The sequence below is a fragment of the Sceloporus undulatus genome, chromosome 11 (assembly GCF_019175285.1).
Source record: "Sceloporus undulatus isolate JIND9_A2432 ecotype Alabama chromosome 11, SceUnd_v1.1, whole genome shotgun sequence".
NCBI lineage: Eukaryota > Metazoa > Chordata > Lepidosauria > Squamata > Phrynosomatidae > Sceloporus > Sceloporus undulatus.
Window position 1 is genome coordinate 2,533,317 of NC_056532.1, and position 26,051 is coordinate 2,559,367.

Sequence of the window (26,051 nt, forward strand, 5' to 3'; positions counted from 1 at the left end):
TATTATACATCATATAAAGCCAGAGTGATGCACAGTGAGCCAAGAAACCCACCATCCAAGAGCAGCACCATGTCAGATTTCTCCATCTCCCTTCGCCTCGCTTTCCGAAATCATTTTTCCGCTCAGGGTACCACTGCAAGGCAAAGCGGATGGCTGAGCGAGACTCTCTGCCGCCGCAATTTGGGGACCACTCTTTGTCCTTGAATTGCAGCGGGCGCCTCGGCTAATCCAGCGTAATATGGAGGAAGGGAATCTGCAGCCTCGGCAGACAGCGCCACAGGCTTAAATGGACTTCAAGTACGCATGGCGTTTTCTCCTTCTGAACCACGCTGGGCTTGTTCAGAGGCTTGGAGCCACTCCTCAAAGAAACACAGCTGGGAGGCTCCATTTAGACATTTTTCTCTTGCTTTCTCATTTATTCCTGTCTCTGTCTTTCGTTTCTTTCAACAATTATGTCAAATAAGCCACAGTCTATATAGCGGCAAAGACTGTTATCCTAGAGATATAAGATAGTCATCCTATGGACACCTAACTGTTATCCTAGGGTTGTAAGACTGTCATTCTAGGGATGTAAGGTCGTCATCCTAGGGATGTAAGACTGTAATTGTAGAGATAGAAGATTGTCATTGTAGGGATAGAAGACTGTCATCCTAGGGATGTAAGACTGTTGTTCTAGGGATATAAGACTGTCATCATAGAGAAGTAAGACTGTCCTAGGGATGTAAGACTGTCATCCTGTGAATGTAAGACTGTCGTCTTAGGGATGAAAGGCTGTCATCCTCTGGATGTAAGACGGTCGCTCTAAGGATGTAAGGCTGTTTTCCTAGGGATGTAAGACTGTCATCCTAGCATTGTAAGGTTTTTGTCCTAGGGATGTAAGGCTGTTATCCTATGAACTGTAAGACTGTCATCCTACGAACTGTAAGACTGTCATCCTAGGAACGTAAGACCATCATCCTCGGAACGTAAGACTGTCATCCTAGGGATGTAAGACCATCGCCCTATAGATACAAGACTGTCATCTTGTGGATGTAAGACTGTGGATGTAAGACTATCATAGAGCCATAGAGTTGGAGGAGACCCCAAGGGCCACCCAGTCTAACCCCCTGCCATGCAGGAACTCATAACCAAAGCACCCCTGACAGATGGCCATCCAGTCTCTTCTTAAAGACCTATGGATGTAAGACTGAGCTACATCTTATGGATGTAAAACCATCATCCTAGGAATGTAAGACTACCACCCCAGGGATGTGAGACTGTCATCCTAGGGCTGTAAGACTGTCATCCAAGGAATATAAGATCGTCTTCCTAGGACTATAAGACCGTCATTTTAGGAATATAAGACTGTCATCCTAGGAATATAAGAGTGCCATTCTAGGGATAACAAGACAGAAGAACCTAAACCCTAAATTTTACCATGCATTTGTCTATGTGTACTAAGAGCAGAGGCACTGAACCTAGTGACCATCTCTGTAATTTGTGTATCCAAATCATGAAGCAGAAGCGATAGGTAAAATGCAATCCAGTTCATCTCATAATTTGCTGAATTGAACCCCTCAGGCGTCTCCGAATCTACGGATATCATGAATTGATCTTTCAATTATTCAATTTATTTCTACCGAATAATATTTTCACTGATTTGATTTATTTGTGGAGGGAACAGATGAGCCCTCGCCTTGCGGCTTGGAAGTGTGCCCTGATGCACAATGTCATTGTTGCAGTCTTGTGCAGCCCTGTCGCCAGCCTTTGTGTGCAGGTTGGCCAGTGACCCGCGAGGCGGCCGCCTCGGATTGCAGGCGCGCCACTGCAGCAATGCTCCTGGCACATTAGAGATGCAGATCACATCCATGTGCTGAAGCTTTTGCTGCAAAGGAGCAGCAAAGAGGCAAGCCTATGCGTTTGGCATCCGGGGTTTTTTATTTAGATCCGCCGTGCCAAATAGGCACAGCATCATGACTCTGAAGGTAAAATTATCTTGATGTTAGCGCTCAGTATGAATGCTTATCTGGTGAAGAGAAAGTGATTCATGGAAGTGACGGAGTGATGTTCCGGAGCAATGGTCTCATGAAACGGCTGGGCGCTCTTCCCTGCTTCTCCCTGCAATTCAGTTGTTGTTTTTCTGGGTAGTTTTCCAGTTTTCTTTAACACCAAGGAGCCAGTCTCATAGTACTGTCGGCCCTCCTTATTCACATATTCCTTATCCACAGATTCAACTATCCACAGCTTGCAAATCTTTTTAAAATTCCAAAAAGCAAGCCTCAATTTTGCCATTTTATATAAAGGGCACCATTTTGCTCTGCCATTGTATTCAATGGGACTTGAGCATCCACAGATTTTGGTACCCATGGAGACTCTTGGAACCAAACCCCAGTGGATATCAATGGCCCACTGCAGTAATAATAATAATGATAATGATAATACTACTACTAATAAATAAATAAAGCCCCATTGTATTTAATGGGACTTGAGCATCCACAGATTTTGGTACCCATGGAGACTCTTGGAACCAAACCCCAGTGGATATCAATGGCCCACTGCAGTAATAATAATAATGATAATACTACTACTAATAAATAAATAAATAAATAAATAATGTCCCATTGTATTTAATGGGACTTGATCATCTACAGATTTTTGTATCCATTGGGGATTCTGCAACCAAGCCCCAGCAGATACATAGGGACCACCATGCATTTGATTTGTCCAGAAATACAAGTGCTTATTTAAAATGCCACCAAATTGGTAAGCGTCATTGGTGAGGGACAAAGGCTACATCTACACTGCAGAAATAATCCAGTTTGACACCACTTTAACTGCCATGGCTCAATGCTATGGAATGCAGCGGAGGATGAGTTTCCTCTCTGCTGGACTACAGCCTCCAGACACCTCAACTAGTTTGGGGATTGTGGAAACTGTAGTCAAAAGGGACTTCGGACAGGTTTGGAAGCAGCTTTGGGGCTGAATTCTTCCCAAGTTCCCAAGATCTCCCTCTGGGTTTTTCCAGTGCATTACCAGAAGATTATCCACCGAGACATCAAGCCATCCAACCTGCTCCTTGGAGACGACGGCCATGTCAAGATCGCCGATTTCGGCGTGAGCAACCAGTTCGAGGGCAACGATGCCCAGCTCTGCAGCACGGCCGGGACGCCTGCCTTCATGGCCCCCGAAGCGATTTCAGATTCTGGGAAGAGCTTCAGTGGGAAGGTAGGGTTTTGACAATTTCATGATGTACAGTGGGCCCTCCACTTTGGCTGAGGTTAGGGGCAAAGGATCTCCATGAAAGTGGGGGGAAAACACCTCTCCAGGAATTTCTAGGCCTTCCAGTGCAGCTCTGTGGTCAACATCTCCCAGACGTTGACCATAGAACCACACTGGAAGGCCTACAAATGCCTAGAGAAGTGTTCTATCTAGTAATCTCTAAGTCCACCAGCACAACCTTATGGTCAATTTCCAGCAGAGTTGCAATGGAGGACCTAGAGAACATGTATTGTTCAAATCCGCAAATAATCAAAGCTGCAAAATTCAAAGCCGCCAATATGGAGGGCTGACTGTATTCGATTTATCTTTCTAAAAGAACAGAAAATGGTCTCTATGGGCTCATCCTCTCTTATCTTCACAACTATCATACCTTGGAAAGCTTTCCTTTTTGGATGGCAATGCCCAAAATCCCCGAGCCAGCTAACATGGCAAGGATTTTCCAGAGACCCACTGGCAGCTGGTTGAGCAATAAACTAGTGGCGCAGAATCCCCCGCGGGTTGTTATTGTTGTATGCCTTTGAGTCTCCTCTGACTTACGACAACCCTATCATGGGGTTTTCTTGGAAAGATTTGTTAATAAGAGGTTTGCCATTGCCTTTCCCTGAGGCTGAGAGCTTGTCATTTGCCCAGTGGGTTGCATGGCCAAGCTGGGAATCGAACACTGGTCTCCGGAGCCGTAGTCCAATGCTCAAAAACCACTACGCCAAGCTGTGGGTTATCATCCGAACTGTAAAAGAGCAATCTAGGATGCCACACCTAATTTGAGGATAAATTGGACAACCCTCTTAAAATTTAGGTTAAAAACTTGAACAGATTTGCCACCCACAGATTCGACACTGGAGTTTAGAGCTGTAAAAATGGTTGGGGGGGATGCAACGGCGAATCCCAAACAAAAGCACTTCAGACTGCAACCGTTTGTTTGACTTTCCATCCATATCTCTAATGTGTGGAATGTGCTCTCTTTCCTTTCAGGCTCTGGATGTGTGGGCCATGGGCATCACTCTCTTTTGCTTTGTATACGGAAAGGTAAGATGTCTCCGAAATTGTCTAGGCGGGGTTTGGTTTGGACAATGCAGGCTGGATAGACAGGGACAGTAAACCTGTGTAGCCCCAGGTTCCCTGGACTGCCTTTCTCCTGGCCAAATTTGTAAAAGGCCCATTGCTTTTCTTGACACTCATAAACTGGTATCCTGTTAGTGACGTACGCCAGCATTAAGTCCAATGTATGCTTGCACATGTCTCTCTTTTTTCTGGTTGTTGCAAAGGTTGGTGTTCTCATCCTCCCTCCACAATGTCCAAATCTTCTCCTGCTAATGTTTTACTGTGATAGCTCTCCTGCTCCACTGCCCTTAACTGGATGATGGAGAAGAGGAAGGATCAGAGAAAAATCAGAGTCATCCCAAAATGGGATTCAAGAGTCTTGCTATATTCCCATAGCTGGACACAGCATCACACTACACCTTTGGAAAACATAGGCTGTTCTCAGCAAATGATGCCATTGGTTTGCATCTGACTTTGAGGACATAATCGGATACTTCTGCAGTACTCTCCTGACATGCAGCAACAAATCCAAGAGTTCATGAAGTATTCTCAGAGTTCATGAAGGCTAACTAATGTTGGAAACCTTTGGTTTGGTTTACAGTGTCCTTTCATTGACGAATTCATCCTTGCTCTTCACAACAAGATCAAGAACAAGCCTGTTGAGTTCCCAGAAGAGTAAGTAAAGCTTTGCAGAACTGTAAACAGGTTCCGGATCAGAGCTTGGACATGCTTATGCATTCATTCATTGAATGTATATCACGTCTTTCTCCCAAGATGGGATTCAAGAAGGCTTTGCTGTTGTGTGCCATCAAGTCATTTCCACTCCATGATGTGATTCATGGTTGTGAGAACAAATTTATGCTCTTCTGCCATTGCTGTGTCTCTGTCATGCCACTGAGTGGCAGCTGGTGGCTTCCACATCTGGAGGACCTGAAAGGAACTAGGTCCAACTGCCTGGATAGTGCCTTCAAATTTTAGACTACAGCCCTATAGCGGATTCACTACCCTATTAATGTGGGAGTCACAAGCTTCCATTGTGTCCAGTATAGCCAACCATGTTCTGGAGTATGTCCCACAAGGGGTCTTCAATGAAGTTTTGGTGGCCCACTATGGCCGACTTACACAATGCCGTTGCTTGCATCTAGTCTGACTTAGACTCTGCAACTTCAGTGTTGGTTGCCGCTGCTTCAGCATACTTTGATGGTACTTTCTTTAAAGTCTGTGGTGTGGAAAGGCTTCTCGGGAGTGTGGGAGTTGCCCTTGCCTCTTTCATCGACCGACTCATAGCCGTTGGGTTGGAGAGATAATCGGCACCTCCTTTCGGGAAGGCAAGATCCCTGCAGAGTTAAAAGGAGCCACGGCAAATCTTAAAGGAGTTATCTCTGAATCCCACAAAGATTTGAAATGAATGGATAGCTGCAAATGCCACATTGGCGATGGTCTTTTTAGCAAGGGGGAAGGCCCCATTTCTGGAGGCTGGCATGATATGAATCGACTAGCCATGGGAATTTATTATTCCTCAGGTGTATTCTCTGCAGCCCCAGAAGCTAGAACCAGGTCTAATGGTTTGAAGTTACAGGAGGATAGATGTCAATGGAACATTAGAAGGAACTCTTTGACAGTAAGAGCGGTTCAGCAGTGGCACCAACTACCCAAGAAGGTGGTGGGTTCTCGTTCTTTGGACGACCTCCAAAGAATACTTTAGCTGGAGATCCTGCACCGAATGGTGGTTGGACTGGACATCTCATGGATTTTACGAATTAAAACAAAAATTCAAAGAGGAGAAAATTTGCCCTTCCATCCATAGGACCACACCTCATTTTAAAAGCCCCTTTGGAACAATTATAGTTCAGGTCCAAGAAGTCACTACAAACAGGCCCAAGAAAGGAATGGCACAAAATGGGCGCAGAGGCGACAACAACCAACAATGCCAAACAAAACTTGCATGGCAGAGGGTTGGATTGGATGGCCCTTGTGGTCTCTTCCAACTCTATGGCCTGTTCCAGACTGCCAAAATAAAGCTGCTTGGGTCTCTTTGGAGGTATGCTGTTTAAATGACGCATGGGTCCTAAGAGTCCAGAGGTAGCGCCAAAGCCACACTCCATTCCTAAGCACTGGAGGGCAGCTTTTGGTGCAGCTTTCGGATTCTTAGGGTGCATGCATCATTTAAACAGCATACCTCCAAAGAGACCCGAAGCAGCTTTATTTTGGCAGTCTGTAACAGGCCTATGAGTCTATGAAAACCCAGGGATATATAATGTGAGGACTCCCAGTCCTTTCAAGGATTCTGCTGGAGCTCTTGGTTCAATATTTGGTTGCACAGTGTTGCCACTCAGTGTTGTCCCATAATACAGTAAATGTGCAACTGCGCTTGCAGAGATTTACATCTTTATCCAAGATGTGTTGGCCACTTTCTAAAAGAGTACCTTAAAGGTTTGGTGGAAGTATAGGGTTTTTAGAATCGGAGAGATAGATGAGACCTCAAGGGCCATCGAATCCAACTTCTTGCCAAGTAGGAAAGTACAATTGCAGCACTTCTGAGAGATAGCTATCCAACCTCTGTTTAAAGACTTGCAAAAATGGAAAGTCTGCCACCCTCCGAAACAATCTGTTCCGCCGTTGAACAGCCCTTAAGGTATATAGAGAGACCTTGTAGCACCCTTCAGGCTACTTGAAAGAAAGAAGTTGGCAGCATGAGCTTTTGTAGACTTAAGTCTGCTTCCTCAGATGCTTAGGAGAATAAAGTTCTTTCCGCTGTTTAGGTAGAATCTCTTCTCTTGTAATTTGAAATTTAGGAAACTTTCCCCTGAAGCTGCACCGTCTTCAACCTATTACAGCCGCTTCCACCTTGGAAGGTTTGGTATGAAATGCCAAAGCGTCGCTTTCTCAACTCAGTACTGTACGAAGGCAAAAATAATCTGACCTACTTGCATGAATTAAACCTTCCTTGCTCAGGGTTGGAGAAATGTAAAGATGATAGCATCATGTCCCGGCTTGGGAAAGAGCGTGGAGGATTGTAGGTGGATGGAGAAATGAATGCAGGGAGAGGAAGCGACACATTGTTTGAATGCAAGAAGAATACTTTGGCATTTATTTTGGCAGAGAGCGCTTACTGCTCCGAGCTTATGGCTATGAAACAGGAATTTTTTTTCTCATAAGGGAAAAAAGAAGCACTGCTGCCTGGCATTCTGCTTGGGACTGAACGTCTTTGTAAAGGGCCTTGCGGTTGTGTGCCTTCGAGTCGTTTCCAAAATGTGCTAGAGCCCAAGGGAAGTGCCCAAGGTACATCAAGAAGAGTCCAGATTCCTGATATGCATCAGAAATTCCCAAATGCACATCGGAGCATTCCTGCCAATGCCACGTTGCACACATTTGCAGCTTGCTAACAGGGTTTCCTCGTGTTTCCTTGTTTTATAACACACTACAGTAAGGGTTGTCCGACAGTGGAACACATTCCTTCCTCGGAGTGTAGTGGAGTCTCCTTCTTTGGAGGTCTTTAAACAGAGGCTAGATGGCCATCTGTCGGGGATGATTTGATTTGGATTTCTTGCATGGCAGAATGGGGTTGGACTAGATGGCCCTTGCGGTCTCTTCCAACTCTGTGATTCTATGATTCTATTATTCAAATTGGTGTCACACATTTTTCTTTGCATTTACTTTGAATTAGGTGTTGGACTGTGACTCTGGAGACCTTGGTTCGAGTGCCAGCTTGGCCAAAAAACCCACTGGGCGACCTCGAATCACCATAATTCAGAAACAAGTTGGAGGCACACAAAACACAACACAGGCATACATTTACTTTCTCCATTTCCCTCATCTCCCCTCTGCGCATGGGAGAGTGCTTTGAGTGGACTATGTCTCTGGAGACCAGGGTTCGATTCCCAACTCGGCCATGAAACCCACAGGGCAACCTCAGGCATGTCACTCTCAGCCTCAGAGGAAGGCAATGGCAAACCTCTTTGGAACACATCTTACCAAGAAAACCCCACGTAAGCCTGAAACAACTTGAAGGCACACAACAACCACCACAACCCCTCTGAGCAATGTGTGGGTCATTTGCCACCGTGGCACACCAGAGATCGAGGAAACAATGGCTCATCTGCAAGGGATATTAGCTGAGCTTTGCTTTTCTGGGCACTCGATGCTGCCATTCCCCCTCGTCCTGGGCATCTTGCCCGCCGTCTCTATAAATATAAATATATTTAGTGTTATTACTCAGCTCATGAGTGACTCTCCGTCTTCCCCTCCGCTTTCACAAGGAGGGATTACGTTTTAATGGGACTACGTGGCTGTGTTGAACAACCTTGCCTTTCCTCCAAACATCTCCCGGAGCAATAACTCTCCTCGCCTGACTTACTCTGACATCCCAGTGACCTATTCTTTCCCATCTAGAAAGGCTTCTCGGCTGCGGCGAGACGGGGAGGAGGTGACGGCTGTGCTGACTCAATGTTTAAATGAATCCCATTAATTCGACGGAGCCAGAAAACGAACCAGGGAAATAATGGAAAAGGGGGGGTGGGGGTGATCCTATATTAGAAATCACTGAACTGACTCCATCTCAGACCTCCCACAAACTCCTTGAGGCTGTGTTTGGATGTTGAGTGTATTTTGCCATGGCTACCAAAGATTTGGGGCTTCTGTTTACCAAGAAGCCATAGAAACTCATGGGCCTGGGTTTATTTCATCTAGCCTGAGTCATTTCTTTTGGCAGAGTTGCTTATATATCCTCCTCCATGAAGATCGTAGGCCACAATCTTTCCAAGGTTGCTCCTTGGAAAGTCATGCCCTGTGAGGAAGGACTTAGGGAGCTGGGGATGTTTAGCCTGGAGAAGAGAAGGTTAAGAGGTGATATGATAGCCCTGTTTAAATATCTGAAGGGATGTCATATTGAAGAGGGAGCAAGCTTGTTTTCTGCTGCTCCAGAGAACAGAACCCAATGGAGCAATGGATGCAAGCTGCAGGAAAAGAGATCCCAGCTCAACATTAGGAAAAACTTCCTGACAACTGTGTAATCCAGGAGTAGAAACAAAATTCTGGGAAGAGGTATACTCTGATCGAAATGCTGAATGAGGAAAGGTTTGATGCCACGGCGCCAATCTACAGAATCCTGGAATCTGTAGTTTCGGCAGAGAAGGCTAAAGACTGTGCAAAACTACACATTTCAGGATTCTGTAGATTGGCGCAAGGGCATCAAACATGATTTACACTAGAAATAATGCAGTTCAGGACCACTTGAATTGCCATGGAGCCATGCCAGTGCTTCCCAAACTTTAGCCCTCTGACTGTTCTGGATTTCAACTCCCAGAACAGAGCTTGGTCAACAGTCAGGAATTCTGGGAGCTGAAGTCCAAAACATCTGGAGGACCAAAGTTTGGGTACCACTGATGTAGATGCATCCTGAAAGATAACATAATAATAATAATAATAATAATAATAATAATAATAATAATAATAATTTGTTTTATTTATATACCGCTATTCCAAGGATCAACCGTCTTTAAAGCTCTGAAGGAAGTGTCATGTTGAGGATGGAGCGAGCTTGTTTTCTGCTGCTCCAGAGACAAAGACGAGGAGCAATGGATGCAAACTATAGGAAAAGAGATTCTATCTCAACATTAAGAAACACTTCTCGATGGTAGGAGCTGTTCAACAGTGGAATATAGACTGCCTTGGATGGTAGTGGACTTTCCATCTTTGAACATAGATTGGATCTTGGGCATCTTTGGGAGTGCTTTAGTTCCTGTGCAGCAGAAGGTTGGACTAGGTGACCCTTGTGGTCTCTTCCAACTCTTAAGATCCTATGATTCTACAACCGGTGGTAGCTTCTGCCCTGATCTAATGTGTTGTCCTTCCTTCCTTTAGACCCTGGGTCAGCCCAGAACTCAAGGACCTCATTCTGAAGATGCTGGAAAAAAACCCTGAGACCAGAATAACAGTCCCTGAAATTAAGGTAAATGTGGCACATGAGGCATGAAATTGAATGGTCACTTGCTCCAACTGAAGATGTTAAGCTTTATAGCAGTCCAGTTGTCCATTCAAATGTTATTAACATTCTGGCCAGTGGTGCATTTCAAGGTGTGGAAGCTCCTCTGGACAGTGCACAAGTTATAGCAGTATGGCTTGGAAGAAGCTATTTTGGGGAGTCTAGATCTTCTTGCTTGTCCCAGTTGGGTTTTGTTGGCTTACTCTTTGATAATTTGGCTCAACAAATAGTTGGATTAGGACTCTGTAGCTACAATGGAGATGGCCATGGCAAAGCACTGGCTTTCCTTAGGTAAGTCACACTCTCTCAGCCACAGAAGGAGGCAAAGGCTCCAATCTAAACAGTGATAGGGTTTCACCTTGGGTTTGCTGCAAGTTAGAAATGACTTCAAGGTACGTAGCAATAACAAAGTGGTTCAAAGGTTGCTGTTGTTTTCTAGCAACTGGATGTAGGTCTTAAGACTACAACGCCCAGAATCCACCAGCCAGCATGACCCTACTGTATAGGAAATGTAGGGGCTTTTCACATCAAAAATTAACTTGTATGTAGAGGGATAATATTCTGCTCTCACACAGTTTGGTTCGAAACCCAGACGTCCAAGAGGTAAACACTTAAAGACTGTCTAAAGTTTTTCCTACATTCACTTATTAAAAACTCAAGGTCTTGCATGCAAAGTATTCCTAAATACAAAGAAACGTGCAAACATGATCAAAAACATACTGATGCTGAATTGCCAGTGATCCTTAGAGCAGGGAACCCTAAAGCATTTTAAGGATGCTAAGTCTATGCCTCCCTCCAGTGTCTGACTTGTGGAAGAGCAATAGCAAAGGTACTAAGTACCATTGTTGTTGTTGTTGTTGTTGTGTGCCTGCAAGTCGTTTCCGACTTAAGGGTTTTCTTAACAAGCTTCAAAGGGGGATTGTCATTGTCATCCTCTGAAGCTGTGACTTGCCCAAGGCACCCAGTGGGTTTCTGTGACTGAGCTGAGATTCAAACCCTGGTCTCCATAGTCCAGTGATGGCGAACCTATGGCAGGCGTGCCAGAGGTGGCACTCAGAGCCCTGTCTGTGGGCACATGTGCCGTCACCCCAGCACAGAGTTTGTTACTAGGAAGCCAGAGGAACATGGCACTATGCAATAAATAAGTGGGTTTTGGGTTGCAGTTTGGGCACTCGGTCTGTAAAAGGTTCACCATCACTGCCATAGTCATAGCCCCAATGCTCAAACCACGACACCATCCATACTGGCTCCCACTTGGCAACACTAAACATTGCTAATGTGGTCAAGAAATGGAGATACAACATACTGAAGCCCTGGCAGAAATATGCCTTTTACACAAGGTAACTCACTTGGTGTTCTAGGAGCAAGCTTCATTTGTGTATAAAAGTTTCCCTTGAGCTGATTCTGGAATCCGGATTTTGGAGACAACACTTGCAGTGTTTAAATCTAGCAATCTGCAGAGACAGACAGAAAGAGAACAGATACATGTCTTGCATCAGCTGTGAACCAGCAAAAGAACCAAAGGCGGTCAGTAACACGTCCATTTTACAGACAAGGAACACTGAGGCTGAGAGAGAGAGGCAGGGAGCCCAAGGCAAGCTGTGCCAGAAACAGACATTTTCCATTTCTAAGGAACTGCAAGAAGGGTCAGCATCCTGAATCCCCTTTTATAACCGGACAACACTGAGCTCCAAAGAAGTGTAACAACACACATTCCCAGCCAGTAGTCACCTTTCTTACAGGGCCGTTGCACATTTTACAAGTGGAATCAACACAGGGCCTGAACAGAGAGGCCAAAATAAAGCTGCTTTGGGTCTCTTTGGAGGTATGCTGTTTAAAAGACACACACACATCTTAAGAGGCCAGAAGCTGCACCAAAGATGCGCTCTAGCATAGCTTTGGTGCAGCTTCCGGCCTCTTAGGGCGCATGCAGCACTTAAGCAGCATACCTCCAAATGCCAATGAGTATAACTTTGCCGTCCTAACTCATCCTATGGCAAAGTATTGAAATAATCATGGGACAAGGGAAAGGATTTCTGACAAAGCGTCCCCTGTTCCTGTCCCATCACCGCATGCTCTGACATTATATATAGATATAGATATAGATAGATATAGATTGCATTTCCCCCCTTCTCTGTGCAGTTACATCCTTGGATTACCAAGTTTGGAGAGGATCCTCTTCCTTTGGAGGAAGAGCACTGCAGCATCGTGGAAGTCACAGAAGAAGAAGTGAAGAACTCGGTCAAGATGGTTCCCAGTTTACCCGCTGTGGTGTGTATTCATTTTGTTATGGGCAATGTGGGAAATGGCTTCCCGTCTTAGCAGAGATGTGGTAGTAAGGGGGGGGATGAGGGTATGGTCCCTCTAAAATAAGAATTACTCCCCTCCATGAAATGTTCCTTCTGTCCCCAAATTTCTAGCATGGCAGCTGAGCATTTAGGAAGACCGTTTAGGCAGCCAGAGGAAAAGGATGCGCAGCCAGCCCTCCACATTTGCAGCTTTGGCTTTTGCTGATTTGATTCTTTGTGTATTTGTTTCACATGTTCCCTTTAGAGAAATTCTGCGGGAAGTTGACCACAGAGTTGCACTAAAACCCTTCTCTAGGCATTTGTAGGTCCTCCAGCATGATTCTGTGGCCAAATTCTGCCAGATGTTGGCCATAGAGTTGCACATGGAGGACCTGGAGATCCCTACAGAGGTGTTCTCTTGAGTAAAAAGAATAGTGTTGTTGTTGTTGTTTTATTTGCCGTTTGTCCACATTCCTTTTTCCTCCCTTTGCTCCAGATTTTGGTGAAAGCCATGTTGAGGAAACGCTCCTTTGGTAATCCGTTCGAAGCCCAAGCCAGGCGAGAGGAGAGATCGATGTCGGCTCCAGGAGACCTATTAATGTAGGTATCTTTATGGACCTCTTTAGGGCTGCTTTAGGTCACCCTCAAGACCAACTGGAAACCTTGCTTGTGTCCTTCTGTTTCTTTTTAATAAGCAGACACAATATCCTAAGGATGGGAGGGAGGCAGGCTAGATTTTCAATCCAACGCCTCCCTTAATCTCGGTTATAATGTCCACCCTTCTTGCTTTGGTTGAAAGGCAGTCAATTTGCAATTTTAATATCATGTTCATTTCTCGTCGGAGGAAGGCTAATAGCTTCTATGCTCCGATGAAAGGAAATGAAGGCGCAAAGGAGAGCCATTAGAGTATCTTTCCCGTTTCATGATCAATTGCTTTAAACAGACATCGTGAAAGCAGAGGAGATTGGACCTGTGCATTGCGCACATCTCGCCCCAGGATTGCTTAAATGTTTCAAAAGCCTGTTAGGATTCACGCTTTCGCATTTAGCATTGCTCAATAATTCATGTTCTGCTTATTATGGATAGATAGGTTCGTTGTGGTTTTGTAATGCACCCTGTAGTTACTTCCAAATCGGACAACCAGGCGTCCTCCTTCTGTGACTTCTAGATTCCCTTCCCTCCCTTGTCTTTGCTCTTTTCTCCATCCCATCAAAAGTTTATTCCTTCTCATTTCAGTTTCATGCATGCCTGAAATTTTAATATTGGGTTCTTTTTTCCCCCTCTGTTTCTATTCCACCCCTTGTCTTTTATTTTCGTTCTTCGCCTCTAGGCACGGTTTTCGGTTAAGCCCATCTATATATTTGCACCCATCTTTAAGGTAACTTGGTCTCTTTTGGTCCTACTAGGATTGTCCATGACACCCTTTGTGTGTGTTTGTGGTGTCTGTGTGTGTATTAGAAAGAATAGGCTACAATCCTCACTTACTTAGAAGTGTGAACTGGTTCCATCGTGCGATGCTTGGTGTTCAGTTCTTGGTGGCGATGTTGCCCTGCACCTTCGTGCCTTTTCCACCTTTAATTGGTGCAACTTAATGGATTTCTCAAGGCGGCAAAACTAGAACACTGGGCTTGGCAGCAAGTGAATACAGGACAGATATGCAACTCCAAATCCATAACTGCAACACAGAACGCCAGCCATAATAACCAGTAGCATATTTCCTTCCCGACAGAGTGTTAATTCCTTGAACTCATTGCAAAGGGGAAAAAATGATTCATTGCCTTTGGGGATTAGTTCCGCACGCAGGAAGTTTCTGGAAGACATCATTTATCGGCTAACCAGAGCCCTTCCGTCCTCGGCCCTGGCGCTCCGTTATTTCCAGCAATTAATTGCATAGCCCTGAGTAAGTTCTGCGCCACATGCGCGCGCCTCAGGAGAAATGGATTTCATTTCAGGAGAAGGCCAACTAGCCCATTTCCTTGCGCCGGTTAACAAGGACCCCAGGGAGCAGCTAGGAAAAAAGCAACACTGGACTGGGCTGAGAAACTCACTGCAAGCCAGGTGTTACCGCACCCTCCCAGTTCTCCCAGTTTGGCAGGGAGCGTCCCAATTCATCCTTTGTAGTCTCATTTTGGAGCCGCTTTGAAAATGGAAAACATCCCAGATCTTCTCTCCTCCACTTGTCCCTTTTGTCCTCAGCTTACTTCAGTTGCTGTTACTTCAGTGGTTGCAAACCGAGTGCAAGGTGCAAAAGGGGTTGCACTCAAGTATTACTATTATTATTATGTTATTATTATTATGTTTAGTTATATCCCATCTTCCTCCCACTCCAGGGACTCAAGGTGGCTTACAAATCTAATGTTATTTTAATTTGTGGCCTGCCTTATTTTACTGAATGTTAACATGTATTATTTATTATTATTTAATTTAATTATTTAATTATTTAATTATTTTTGTAGAATGTATGCCATAGGCAGGTTTATTTTATCTATTTTAATTGATTATATATACAACGCTGTGTCCTGTATATACTCATGTATAAGTCTAGAAATTTAGGTTATATAAAAGCATTCCCTGGTGAAAGATAAGAGTTTAATCTGCCCTGGAAGGACTGGTCCCCTTCTAACCTCTCATTCATCCATCCAGCTTTTAGTATGAGCATGAATAATTATAATAATAATTATAATATAATATAATAATAACAAAAATAATTTGTAAGTTCTTTGGCATTTTTTCCCTTTGCTTCAACCTTTATAACCTTCATTACATGCCCCTACATTTTACCCTCGACATATCCATGGGTCATATCAAAATACATAATTCTGGCTTCAAAGCCTGCCCTTGACTTATACACGAGGGCGACTTATTGTCAAGTATGTACGGTAAATTTACAGCGTTGTATACATAAAGCTTAATCATCATCATCATCATCATCATCATCATCATCATCATCATCATCTAAAACAGTCCAAGTTAAAACACTATAAAGCATGCAAAATACAAGTTTAAATTAAACAGTTCAAAGAATTAAAAGCATTACATGTGCTGCCATTGCTGTCACTGGCACAAGTTGCTCCCATTGGCCTGTTCCAGATTGCCAAAATAAAGCTGCTTCGTTGGGAGGTATGCTGTTTAAATGATGCATGCATACCTAAGATGCCGAAGCTGCACCAAAGCTGCCTCCAGTGCTTAGGAATGGAGTGTGGCTTTGGACGCGACCCTCCGGACTCTTAGGAACCCATGCATCAATTTAAATAGCATACCTCCAAAGAGACCCAAAGCAGCTTTATTTTGGCAGTCTGTAACAGGCCTTTGTGTTCACAAGAAAGTGCCCAACCATGAGACCTCAAAGGGTGCAATTTACGATAGCGATGCCAGTGCCAAGCGGCACAACAGGACCCATGTAGACAGTCGACCTGGTTTCATTCCAGAACGCAGAGGTAACAGTGAGGATTTGGGGCCAGAGTATTCCAGAGTATTCTGGCTGGTGTACTCACCCAAAGTCTTACAATCTGTTGTTGTTTCTGGAATATGTGTAGAAAGCAAGGAAGCCGGGAAGGCATGAAGGACCCGGATCTGCCCGACGTGAACGAGGACGAAACGAGTTCGTGAAGATCCGGATCGCAGAGAGGTCCTCCAAGCTCTGCTGCTGTACCAATGCTGCTGCCGTACCCATCGTAAACAGTGGTGTTGTCTTGCGCGCCATGCTGTCTGTTCTCATCAACCAAAGTCTGTGACATGGAAAAAAAAGAGAGAAAGAGAGACACATCCACCTGGGAATGAAGCGGCATTGACCCGCAGCTGGTGGAGCCAGCCATGGGGCAGGTGATCCTCCTAGAAGAGGGCCGTCTGCTTTCATTCACATTGTGGGACTTGGCGGCATTGTATACTCCGTGCCTCGTTTTGTCTTTGCGCTTCACATCACGGTCTATGGATGTGCATCCATTTTGGAAATGCAGCCAGATGTTCTTGGCGCCTCGGTTTAAACCTGCCCAGACATCTCCTGAATTTCTGGTTTAACTATCATTTTTGAACTCATTCAGCGGTATCTGAGCATCAATCGATTCTCCATCACAGGGGAATCTTCTGATCTTGGACACCTACTCAACTCAAACCCTAAATTTAGGAACCCCGATATTTGGAGTTGAAATGTGGATCCAAGGTTCCATCCCCAGCAAGTAGTTGAAAGCCATGACATGGCCATGATGTGTCAGACTACTGCTCCCATCATCCCCCACCCAGCATGGGAGGTATAGTCCCAGCATATCTAACTGCTCAATGACTGGGAAACCAGAAAGTCCCAGATTAAACCCTTAGCTTAGCATCTCCAGAAAGGGCAAAGAAAAGTGGTCCCAATCTGTGTAGACAGCCCTAGATGGAGCCATGTTCTGACTCAGTATAAGAAGCTTCCTACATTGCTTAATTCTTCATTCATAACCACAAGGACTAGAATCTTGTATTGGTTTTTCGGGGGAAGGAAGAACCATAGCTTGGGAGTAGAATACACACTTTGTAAAAAGTCCAGAGTTGGACCTCTTTTAGGAAGGGCCGAGGAAAACTCCTAAGAACTGCTGCTGCAAATCGGTGCCAACAATACTAAACTAGGTGGAAGAATTCAAAGATATAGCTGTAATAGTCCACAAAATCAGTACGTAAAGAGATCTTGTAGCACTTTTGAGACTCAATGAAAGAAAGATGTTGGCAGCATTCATGTTGCCAACCTCTTTCTTTCGGTGAATCTCAAAGGTAAGTAGTGCCAGTATTTGGCTATCTGCTCATGAAAGGCAGCGGAAAGAAAAAAGGATCAGAGAAAGGCAGCTCTGGAGTGTAACTAGTTAAACTAATGCTTAAAACGAATCAAAACAATAGGTTACTTACAGGATCCAAACATCCTGTAAATCCATTTTACGCCGCACATTTCTGTACTTACTTCATCCACTTTTGCACATGCCTTGACATGGCTTTCTTGAGCGAAGAGCGGCGCAATTTGGCCAAGCAAATAAAAAGGGATCAATCGCTACATTCCAGTACCTTTATCAATTGGGGAAGCGCATATCAGCTTGGTTTGCCTTAAAAATAAAGCACATCCAGTTAGAATTTTCCAGTATGCGCCATTCCATAACAACCATTTCGCTTGTGAAGAAATGCATCTCACCTCTTTATAAATTGCAACACTCAGAAGAGCGGCTTTTGGGGAGCTGTCTGGGAGTCGCAATCCAAAAGTTTGACAAGTTAGGGCCGGTTTTATCAATTTGACAGCTTTCCGGAACCAAAAGCGTACACTTATTTGTTCAATGTTCCCTATTTGACCATCTACATGCTACCTCAAGGATGCGTGCCCATCCCATTCAGCCGGCTACTAATTCTGCGTCTTGTGTGTTTTCGTGTTGGGATGTAACTGTCTGTGGATCACACAGCATGCAATATAATTCCTTCTGCATGGCCACCGAGGATAAAATTCATAAGCACAGCACAGGATAATAAATCACAAAACCTTGCCCTCACTGTTGTTGTAAGGTAGGCCTATGAAACAGAAGCCATAGTCGCCGTCTTGCATTTGTTGGTGGCCATGTGTCCATAGCCTGCCTGAGAACTGAACCACTGATGGCCCTGGCTTCAAATTCACCTGGTCAATACCTTTGCTGCATTAAAGCAGGTTTTCACTATGGATAAAACTGTTGCTTACCTTACTCTGTGATGCATCCGTGTTGGATCAGATGTTATGCTCTATGCATGCAACATTGCCCTTGGCATTAACTTGGGGCACCTTCCCATGCCCAAGGCTGCCCAGATATAGGACTTTGGGTTGGCAAAGCTCAACCAGGACATGTCCACAACGCACACCTTGTCGGAGCGGCAAGGACTCGATCGCACCGTCCTTCTCAACCAGCCTTCTATCATGTCCTTTGCAAAATCCGTGTTATTATTCTCCTCGATGTTGTAACTGCCTTAATTATTTTCAGAGACCCCAGAAGGCTGAGAATATCCATGCACTTTTTCCTTTTATATTATTGGCCTGTTCCAGACTAACAATATAAAGCTGCTTTGGGTCTCTTTGGAGGTATGCTATTTAAATGATGCATGGGTCCTAAGAGTCTGGAGGTTGCGCCAAAGCCACACTCCATTCCTAAGCACCAGAGTGCAGCTTTGGTGCAACTTCCAGATTCTTCGGATGCATGCATCATTTAAATAGCATACGTCCAGAGACCCGAAGCAGCTTTATTTTGGCTGTCTGTAACAGGCCATTATTCTGCTGCTTTGAACCCTCCTGTGTGTTTTCTGTGTGTGTTCAGTGTGGCAAAGAAACCCAACAACAATCTGTATATTTATATGTGTGTATATATCTATCGATCTATCCTCCCCCCCCCCCAAAATGTAAAGCATGAAGCAATGTATGCAGTCACCCCCAGTGATGGCTTTGGGGGGGACATTATGCTGTAAATATGTACTATGGACAGAGAGCCTATTTTTAGGGTTTTTTGCATGCTTTTGTACTCTAGAGAACGGAAAGGTGGAGGTGGCGGAGGAGGAGGAGGAAATGCCAATAAAATGTTGGAATAAAACCACCAACTGGGCCATGACTGATATGTCAAAGCTGGGCGACAACGGCTGCCTCAGGTAGATGATGTTGGGAGAGATGCAGGGGGCGGAAAAACAATCTACGTAGGTAGATGAAGCTTTATACTCTGCCAACATCCAGATGTTGGCCAGTGTTCGATCACATCGTCCCCCAGGACACAAAATAGGTTCCGGGGGGAGGAAAATATTCAGGGGGCAGTCATGTTGGACACGCAGCAATATGCAACTATACCTTTCTTGCAAATAGATCTTGTGGTACCTTTACAACTAACTGAAATATTGTAGCACAAGCTTTCATAGACTTAGTCTACCTCCTCAAGATGCATGGTCCCCACATGCTGTTGATGCTCTAGCTTTCAATATCTTCCTTGAATTCAGATCTGGGCACAGGATTCCTGGTGGGTTGCCAAAGCAAAATAGTGATATCATTACTTCCTTATATCTAGACACTATACTTCTATCAATGCAGCCTAGAATTACAATGGGCATCTTAGCTGCAGCATCACATTGCTGACTCTTGTTCAGCTTGTGGTCCACCAAGATCCCTTTTGCATATACTTCCATTAAGCCAGGAGCAAATATATCTGTGCATTTCATTCTTACTGCCCAAGTGTATAGTCTGCATTTCTTGCTGTTGAAATTCATTGTTAGTTTTAGCCCAGCTTTCCAATCTATTAAGGTCATGTTGAATTTAGAACCTAACCTATAGGATATTATTTAGACCCTATCCTATAGGATATTATAGGAATTTAGACCCTAACCTATAGGATATTAAAGGTAAGGCTGTGTTTAGTCTGTAAGATCAGTATGTAGAGATCTTGTAGCACCTTCGAGACTCACTGAAAGAAAGAAGTTGGCAGCATGAGCTTTCCTAGACTTCAGATCTGCAGAAGTAGAGTCTATGAAAGCTCATGCTGCTCAACTTAGTCTCAAAGGTGCTACAAGATCTCTTTACTCCGGGATATTAGCTACTCTTCCTAATCTGGTATAATCTGCAAATTTTGTAAGCATGCCCTCTATTCCTTCATTCATAAATATGTTGAACAGCACTGGCCCAAGACAGAACTTTGTAGCACCTCAATGGTCACTTCTCTCCAGAAGGAAGAAGAGCCAGTCACTGGTGAGTAGTCCAACAACCTAGACAGGTTGCCATCCTTAAATGGAGGACGAAAGGAAAGCCACACAACACATCACTCAAGAGTATTCAGTAGCTTTTATTCTGACATCATTTACTGTCCTCCTTAAATTGTACAAAAAACCAAACACACATTCGGTCCTTGTCCTGGAAACAGCAGGCAGCCATCTTCTCTGATAAGCTTCGGAGCCAAACTACGTCTCAAGTCAGTTCTACAAAATGGCCGCTTGCGGGTTCTAGAACAATTTGATGTTCCCTTTCATGATGTGTATTTTAAACCCCAACTGTGGCACTTCAGCTCTCTCTGGCTAGTTGCCTGGGGGCTATATAAACCCGAGTCCAACCTTTGACTGCAAAAAGGATGGTGACAAAAGACCCTTGGGAAGACGTAGGCCACCACATCTTCCGGCCTACTGGCATTTGACAAAGCCTTTGAGGTCTTCAAGGAACCGGATGTACTCTTGGTGCTCCAGCGCTGTGCTGAGGTCGACAAGCTCATCTGCAAACGTATTGTCCACTCCTCGGTCGGCCAAGAAATCCATCAGGTGGTCATACAGAGCCTGGGAAAATAATCTGAATTATCTTCAGTGTCGCAAGGCCAGTTCTGCGGCGCCAGAGATCCGCAGGCAGTATACCAGGGTCTCAGTGAGAAATGCCCATGCCACACAGCCACCCCCATGCCAGGAAAGGACATAAAACTATGAAAGCCCCACATACCCAGTCGAGAGCATCTGTGTTGAGGGTATAATTGTTCTCCCGCCATTCTGACTCTCCAGCGGGCTGGAAGCTGACCTCCCGGATGGAGAAAATGTCGCTCTCCTCCTCCTCCTCTCCGTGACCAACCTGGTCAGGACAGCAACCCAAAAGACATGGATGAAAAACAAGCAAACCCAATCCCTGATCCTCATTGGGATTTGTAGTATCTACTGGTGACTTCCATGTCAGTAAATCAAATCCTATTCTAGGATACAGCTTGGCAGTCTGGATAGCTCCCTGCAAGTTGAAACTAAAACCTGAAATGGCATCGCCACCCCACTGACATGGAAAGCATCACTTACGACGGAAGTGTGGGCTAAGTGCTGCCTAGGGGCACACTTTTCTAGTTCCTGAATCCCTCCCATGTCCCCCATTTTAAAAATTTCAGGCAATTTTAGCCCCAAAACTAAACTGAAAAGCTGCCCAACCCATTAAAATACCCCAAGCCACCTTTGAGTACCCCAGAATCCAAAAGCACCCCCAATTACCTCCGTTTTCCTCTGCAGTCTTTCTCAAAATGGTGACAAGAAGTGACATGATGTTGCCATTTTGAGATGGACTACGAAGGAAAATGGAGGCATTCGTGCTTGATGGGTGCAAGTAAGCATTGGTCCTCAGGGGCATTTGAAGGAGAAATTGGCCCCTGGGCTCCACCATCGCTGGAGTATTGCGAATGTCATCTTTAGTATCAACTGCAATTCCCATTAGCCCTTGACATCCTGCAGCGTGAGACAAAGAAGGTGATGCTCCCACCAATTCTGTTGTCAGAGGGATGGTTCGTGGATGTATCTGTCTCCAGCAATGACAACGGGACAGAATTCCCCTTCAGACCCAAAGGCCTAAAAGGCAGAGACTGGGATACATGGAGCAGAGATCTTTCCTAAAACACCTTGGTGTCACTCTCCTCACCCCCCAAAAATCTGCCACCTGATTCCCAAATGCCTCACACAACCTAATGGTAGGGCCGGTCCTGGCCATCAGGACAGTACAAAACCCACCTCGTCCTCAGGGTAGTGGCAGTCCAGCACAAGCGTCTGCTTTGTGTCATCTTTGGTTACCTCCACCACAAAGTTTGGGGTAGATGTGAGCTCTGGCTGCAGAAAAAAGAAGACATCAGCATCATCATCCATAGATTTTTGTGGGTCTTTCGGTCTATGTGGCCATGTTCTAGAAGAGTTTATTCCTGACGTTTCGCCAGTGTCTGTGGCTGGCATCTTCAGAGAAGGATTTCTCTGAAGGGCTCTCTGAAAGGGTTTCTCTGAAGATGCCAGTCACACAGCTGTTAGAACATGGCCATGTGGCCTGAAAAACCCACACAAAAAACTATGGATGCCAGTCATAAAAGCCTTCGACTTCGCATCATCATCATCCTACTTGCTTATTCATATAGTGCCATGCATGTTCATGGCACTTTACAAACAGTTGTAGAATAAACATTTATTTATTATTCAAGAATACAAAATATTCACATACAATACTAAAACAGAACCCAGACATGATGCAAAATAGGAAGTACAGATAACAGATTATATTAAAGATATAAAACATTAATCTGAAATTCCCCCCCGAAAACAACACATATGTGGAGATGTTGTGCCACTTGCCTCTTGCTCATCAGGTTTCTGTCCTTCTGGGGTTTCGTCGAAACTTGGTGGGATGCTATTGTTGATGTTGAAGGAAACCGTGACCCTACGGAAGAAGGGACACCTATCATGAGGATTTCTTGGCACAATTTGGTCGGACGATGCTTGCCACTGCCTTCCCTTGAGTCCGAGAGAGTGTGACTTGCTCAAGGTTTCCCAGTGGCTTTCGTGGCCAAGTGCAGATTCGAACCCTGGTCTCCGGAGTCACAGCCCAACACTCAAACCACTATGCCACACAGGCGGACCCAAAGGCAGGCATCCTTTGCTTTTAGGTGACGCGCGCCACTGTCGCAGGAATGTGCTATCTTTCATAAAGCCTCCCCAAATCTTTTACCAAAGACTCAATGCTTGCTCTAAAGTTAAGTATCAAAGCTGTTTGCCCTATCCTTTGCAGAAACCCACCCCAGGCTTTCTGCAAAGGATAGGGCAAACAGCTGTGATACTTAACTTTAGTTAGTACCCTTCCTGGGACAATCCATCATTCCCAGTCCAGACGCCAGAACTGGGACATGAAAAGCCCAGCAACCCAGTTGGCCCTTTGCAACACAACATTGCACTGCACCAACCTCCTCTACTCTCATCCATCCGGTCTTAAGTGTAAGCACAAAGAGTTATGTTTGCTGGGTTTTTGCAAGTTCTTTGACACTGTTTTGCTTTGCGTCATCTTTTAGACTATTTGCTATATGCCCCTAAATTTTATCCTTGACTTATCCACAGATCATAGCCAAATCTATAATTTTGGCCCCAAAACTTGCCCTCGACTTATACAAGAGGTCAACTTATAGTCGAGTATATATGGTAAGTACAAGTATTTTAGAATTGCATTTTAGTATTGTATACTGAAATAGTTGTAACGTTTTGTCCTGTTATAAGGCACCACGTATGTCAATGGCTCTATATAAACAAGTGGTAAGAAAAAGATGAAGTACATAAGCCCTTTGGACTTCCCGTGCGCATTCCTCGCACGCTTACATTTCGCCGGCGACTTTCCGCGTGAGCTTGGCCTCCGTGCCTTGGACATCCAGCTCCCAACCTCCGGACATTTTGGGCAGGGACTTGTGCTTCTGGATTTTCTTCTCCTCCTTGATTTCATCGGTCAGAAACTCCGCAAAAGCTTTGTCACCTGCAAGGTCAGACGGAAGAGTGGTTACACACCGCGCAACGATACTCCACTTGGTAGAGAAAAAACGACGGGTGCGCTCTCCATATTTGCTGCCTTCCTTCCTTCCTTCTTTTTTGAAGGAGGGAAGCATGGTTTCATTGTTCTTCAATGAAACACATCTCACCCACATACAGAATTATTATTTTAAAAGGCTATTTTTACATATATATCTAGATATATATGGGGGTTGGGAAAGGCCACCAATGACACAAATAGGAGCATAACCCCTCCCCATAAATAATTTAAACATTATATTATATATTGCATTAACTTATATTAACAAGAGAGTCACACTGTGGGCTTGAATATGTATGTATGTATGTATGTATATGCCTTTTCCCTAAGGCTATAGCCTTAGGGATTGCTCAGGGGGGAAATATACGTGTATACACACACACACACACACACACACACACACACAACTATAAAATGTTATTTATATCCCGCCTCTCTGGATGGATCGAGGCGGCTTACAATACGAAGAAACAGATAATAAGGAATAAGCTAAAAAACAAATTTAAAACCCATTATCCCTCGCTCCATCGCAATAACTGAAATTCCCAATAAATAATACAATGATAAAATGATATCCAATGATAAAAACGACATCAGAAGGATGGGAAGCTGGGGTATTCTATATGGGGTCTGTATTAACAAGGGCCAAGTGAGTTAGTATGGAAGGCTTATATATAAGGATACACACACACATACACACACTGCCCTAGAGATATGTACATATAAAGGGAGATATATTATATATACTGCTTTTGGGATTGCTTATACATATATATGCATACATGTACATACACATATATTGTCTTAGGGATTGTTTAGGGATCTCTCTCTCTGTCTATTAGGGATATACACACACACACATATATATGTCCCTTAGAGATATATACATATATAGGGACACATACATACATACATATATACATATAAGTATGTGTGTGTAGCCATAGGGATTGTTTAGGGATCTCCCTATTAGGGATCTATATATACACATACATACATACTTTAGAGATATGTAGAAGTATAGGGAGATATATTATATATACTGCTTTAAGGATTGCTTAGGGGCATATATATATATATATATTTCCACATACAGTGTACAACACACCACACATAGTTTTTAGGGGTTGTTTAGGGATCTCTCTCTCTCTATAGGGATCTTATTGCCATAGGGATTTTTTAGGGATCTCTCTCTCTCTATAAAAGCAGTTATATACAATATATCTCCCTATATTTCTACATATCCTAGGGGAGGATGGATGGATATATATATATATCTAGAGATATGTAGAAAATATAAGGAGAGATACAATACTGCTTAGGTATTGCTTTTATATAATGTTATATATTATTATACTGTGTGTGTATATATATATACTCATATCCTTAGGGTAATTCATGAACACAGCCCCATTTGCTTTCTGCCCAAGAGATCCAAGGAAAAGGCTATAGAAAGAAAGGGGCCGCAGTGGCCCCCAAACTGCGTCCTCGCAAGAGACTTTGGACTCCATCTCCCAGAATCCCTCTCTATTGGCCCTCATGGCAGAGGCTTCTGGGAGCTGTAGTCCAAAACCTCTTGAAGGGCAAAATTTGGAGCCCCCTTGAAGGAATTTGGGTTTTGTTTTTGTTTTCCCCGACTGACCTTCGGTGTGAAGTCCTCCGCAGGCGCAGGAGAAAGCAGGCGAAGCGGGGCGGAGGAGAAGGGGGAAGGGGCCTCGGGCTTGCGTTGCCGCTGCCCCGCGGGGGAGCCACAAGGAGCGGGCGAGGGGCCTAATCGAGGCCGAGGCTGCGTCGGGGCCTAGTAGTCGGAGGCCGAAAGGCGCCAAAGGCCGCGAAGGGAGGAGACGGTGGAGGCTTCTGGGAGCCATGGACGCCGAGGAGAGCAAGGCCCGGGCGAGGAGCATGGTGGCCTCTCTGAGGGGAAGAAAGGAAGGAAAGAAGGAAGAGAGAGGAAGGAAGGGAGACCCACGTGGAGAAAGAAGACCCAAGCCAAGCCAAGCCTCTTCCGGGTCAAGTTAACCTCCAAAATGGAGGGCGTTCCAGAAAAAAACCTAAAAAACCAAGCCCTGATATATGCCCCACAGAGAACTACATTTCCCAGAATTCCCCAGGGCACTTAAAGAGGTCTGAAAACTGGATTATTCCTGCATTACTTTCCATCACACTCTAAAGTCTAAGGCAACATATTCCACTG

General features: G+C 44.6%; 3 protein-coding genes across 4 annotated transcripts in view; 2 read left to right on the forward strand and 1 right to left on the reverse strand.

The window, feature by feature from the left end:
• The window catches only part of CAMKK1 (calcium/calmodulin dependent protein kinase kinase 1), a 50,875-nt gene extending 34,567 nt beyond the window's left edge, over positions 1–16,308 (forward strand). Inside the window, exons 10-16 of the mRNA XM_042442896.1 lie at positions 3,005–3,204; positions 4,231–4,284; positions 4,901–4,974; positions 10,162–10,249; positions 12,425–12,553; positions 13,067–13,170; positions 16,107–16,308. Coding sequence (XP_042298830.1) covers positions 3,005–3,204; positions 4,231–4,284; positions 4,901–4,974; positions 10,162–10,249; positions 12,425–12,553; positions 13,067–13,170; positions 16,107–16,179 — 722 coding nt within the window. The 3' untranslated portion in view covers positions 16,180–16,308. The remainder of the gene's footprint in view (positions 1–3,004; positions 3,205–4,230; positions 4,285–4,900; positions 4,975–10,161; positions 10,250–12,424; positions 12,554–13,066; positions 13,171–16,106) is intronic.
• Positions 1–26,051, forward strand: part of UBE2G1 (ubiquitin conjugating enzyme E2 G1) — a 554,317-nt gene that overhangs the window by 463,936 nt on the left and 64,330 nt on the right. The gene's annotated exons all lie outside the window — the stretch shown is intronic.
• Positions 20,341–25,855, reverse strand: LOC121917150 (complement C1q binding protein). The gene is made up of 6 exons (XM_042442882.1): positions 25,500–25,855; positions 23,653–23,803; positions 22,642–22,726; positions 22,036–22,131; positions 20,999–21,124; positions 20,341–20,841 (listed from the first exon to the last, which is right to left on the reverse strand). The coding sequence occupies exons 1-6, from the start codon at positions 25,759–25,761 to the stop codon at positions 20,692–20,694; spliced, it is 870 nt and encodes a 289-aa protein (XP_042298816.1). The 5' UTR covers positions 25,762–25,855; the 3' UTR covers positions 20,341–20,691.

Excerpts from the sequence above, each read along its gene's own strand:
- LOC121917150 (XM_042442882.1), bottom strand. The coding sequence starts at position 25,761 with ATGCTCCTCGCCCGGGCCTTGCTCTCCTCGGCGTCCATGGCTCCCAGA. Across the intron at positions 22,727-23,652 it reads CGGAAAGTCGCCGGCGAAAT|GGTCACGGTTTCCTTCAACA; the intron begins GTAAGCGTGCGA and ends CTTCTTCCGTAG. Across the intron at positions 21,125-22,035 it reads GCCACTACCCTGAGGACGAG|GTTGGTCACGGAGAGGAGGA; the intron begins GTGGGTTTTGTA and ends TGTCCTGACCAG.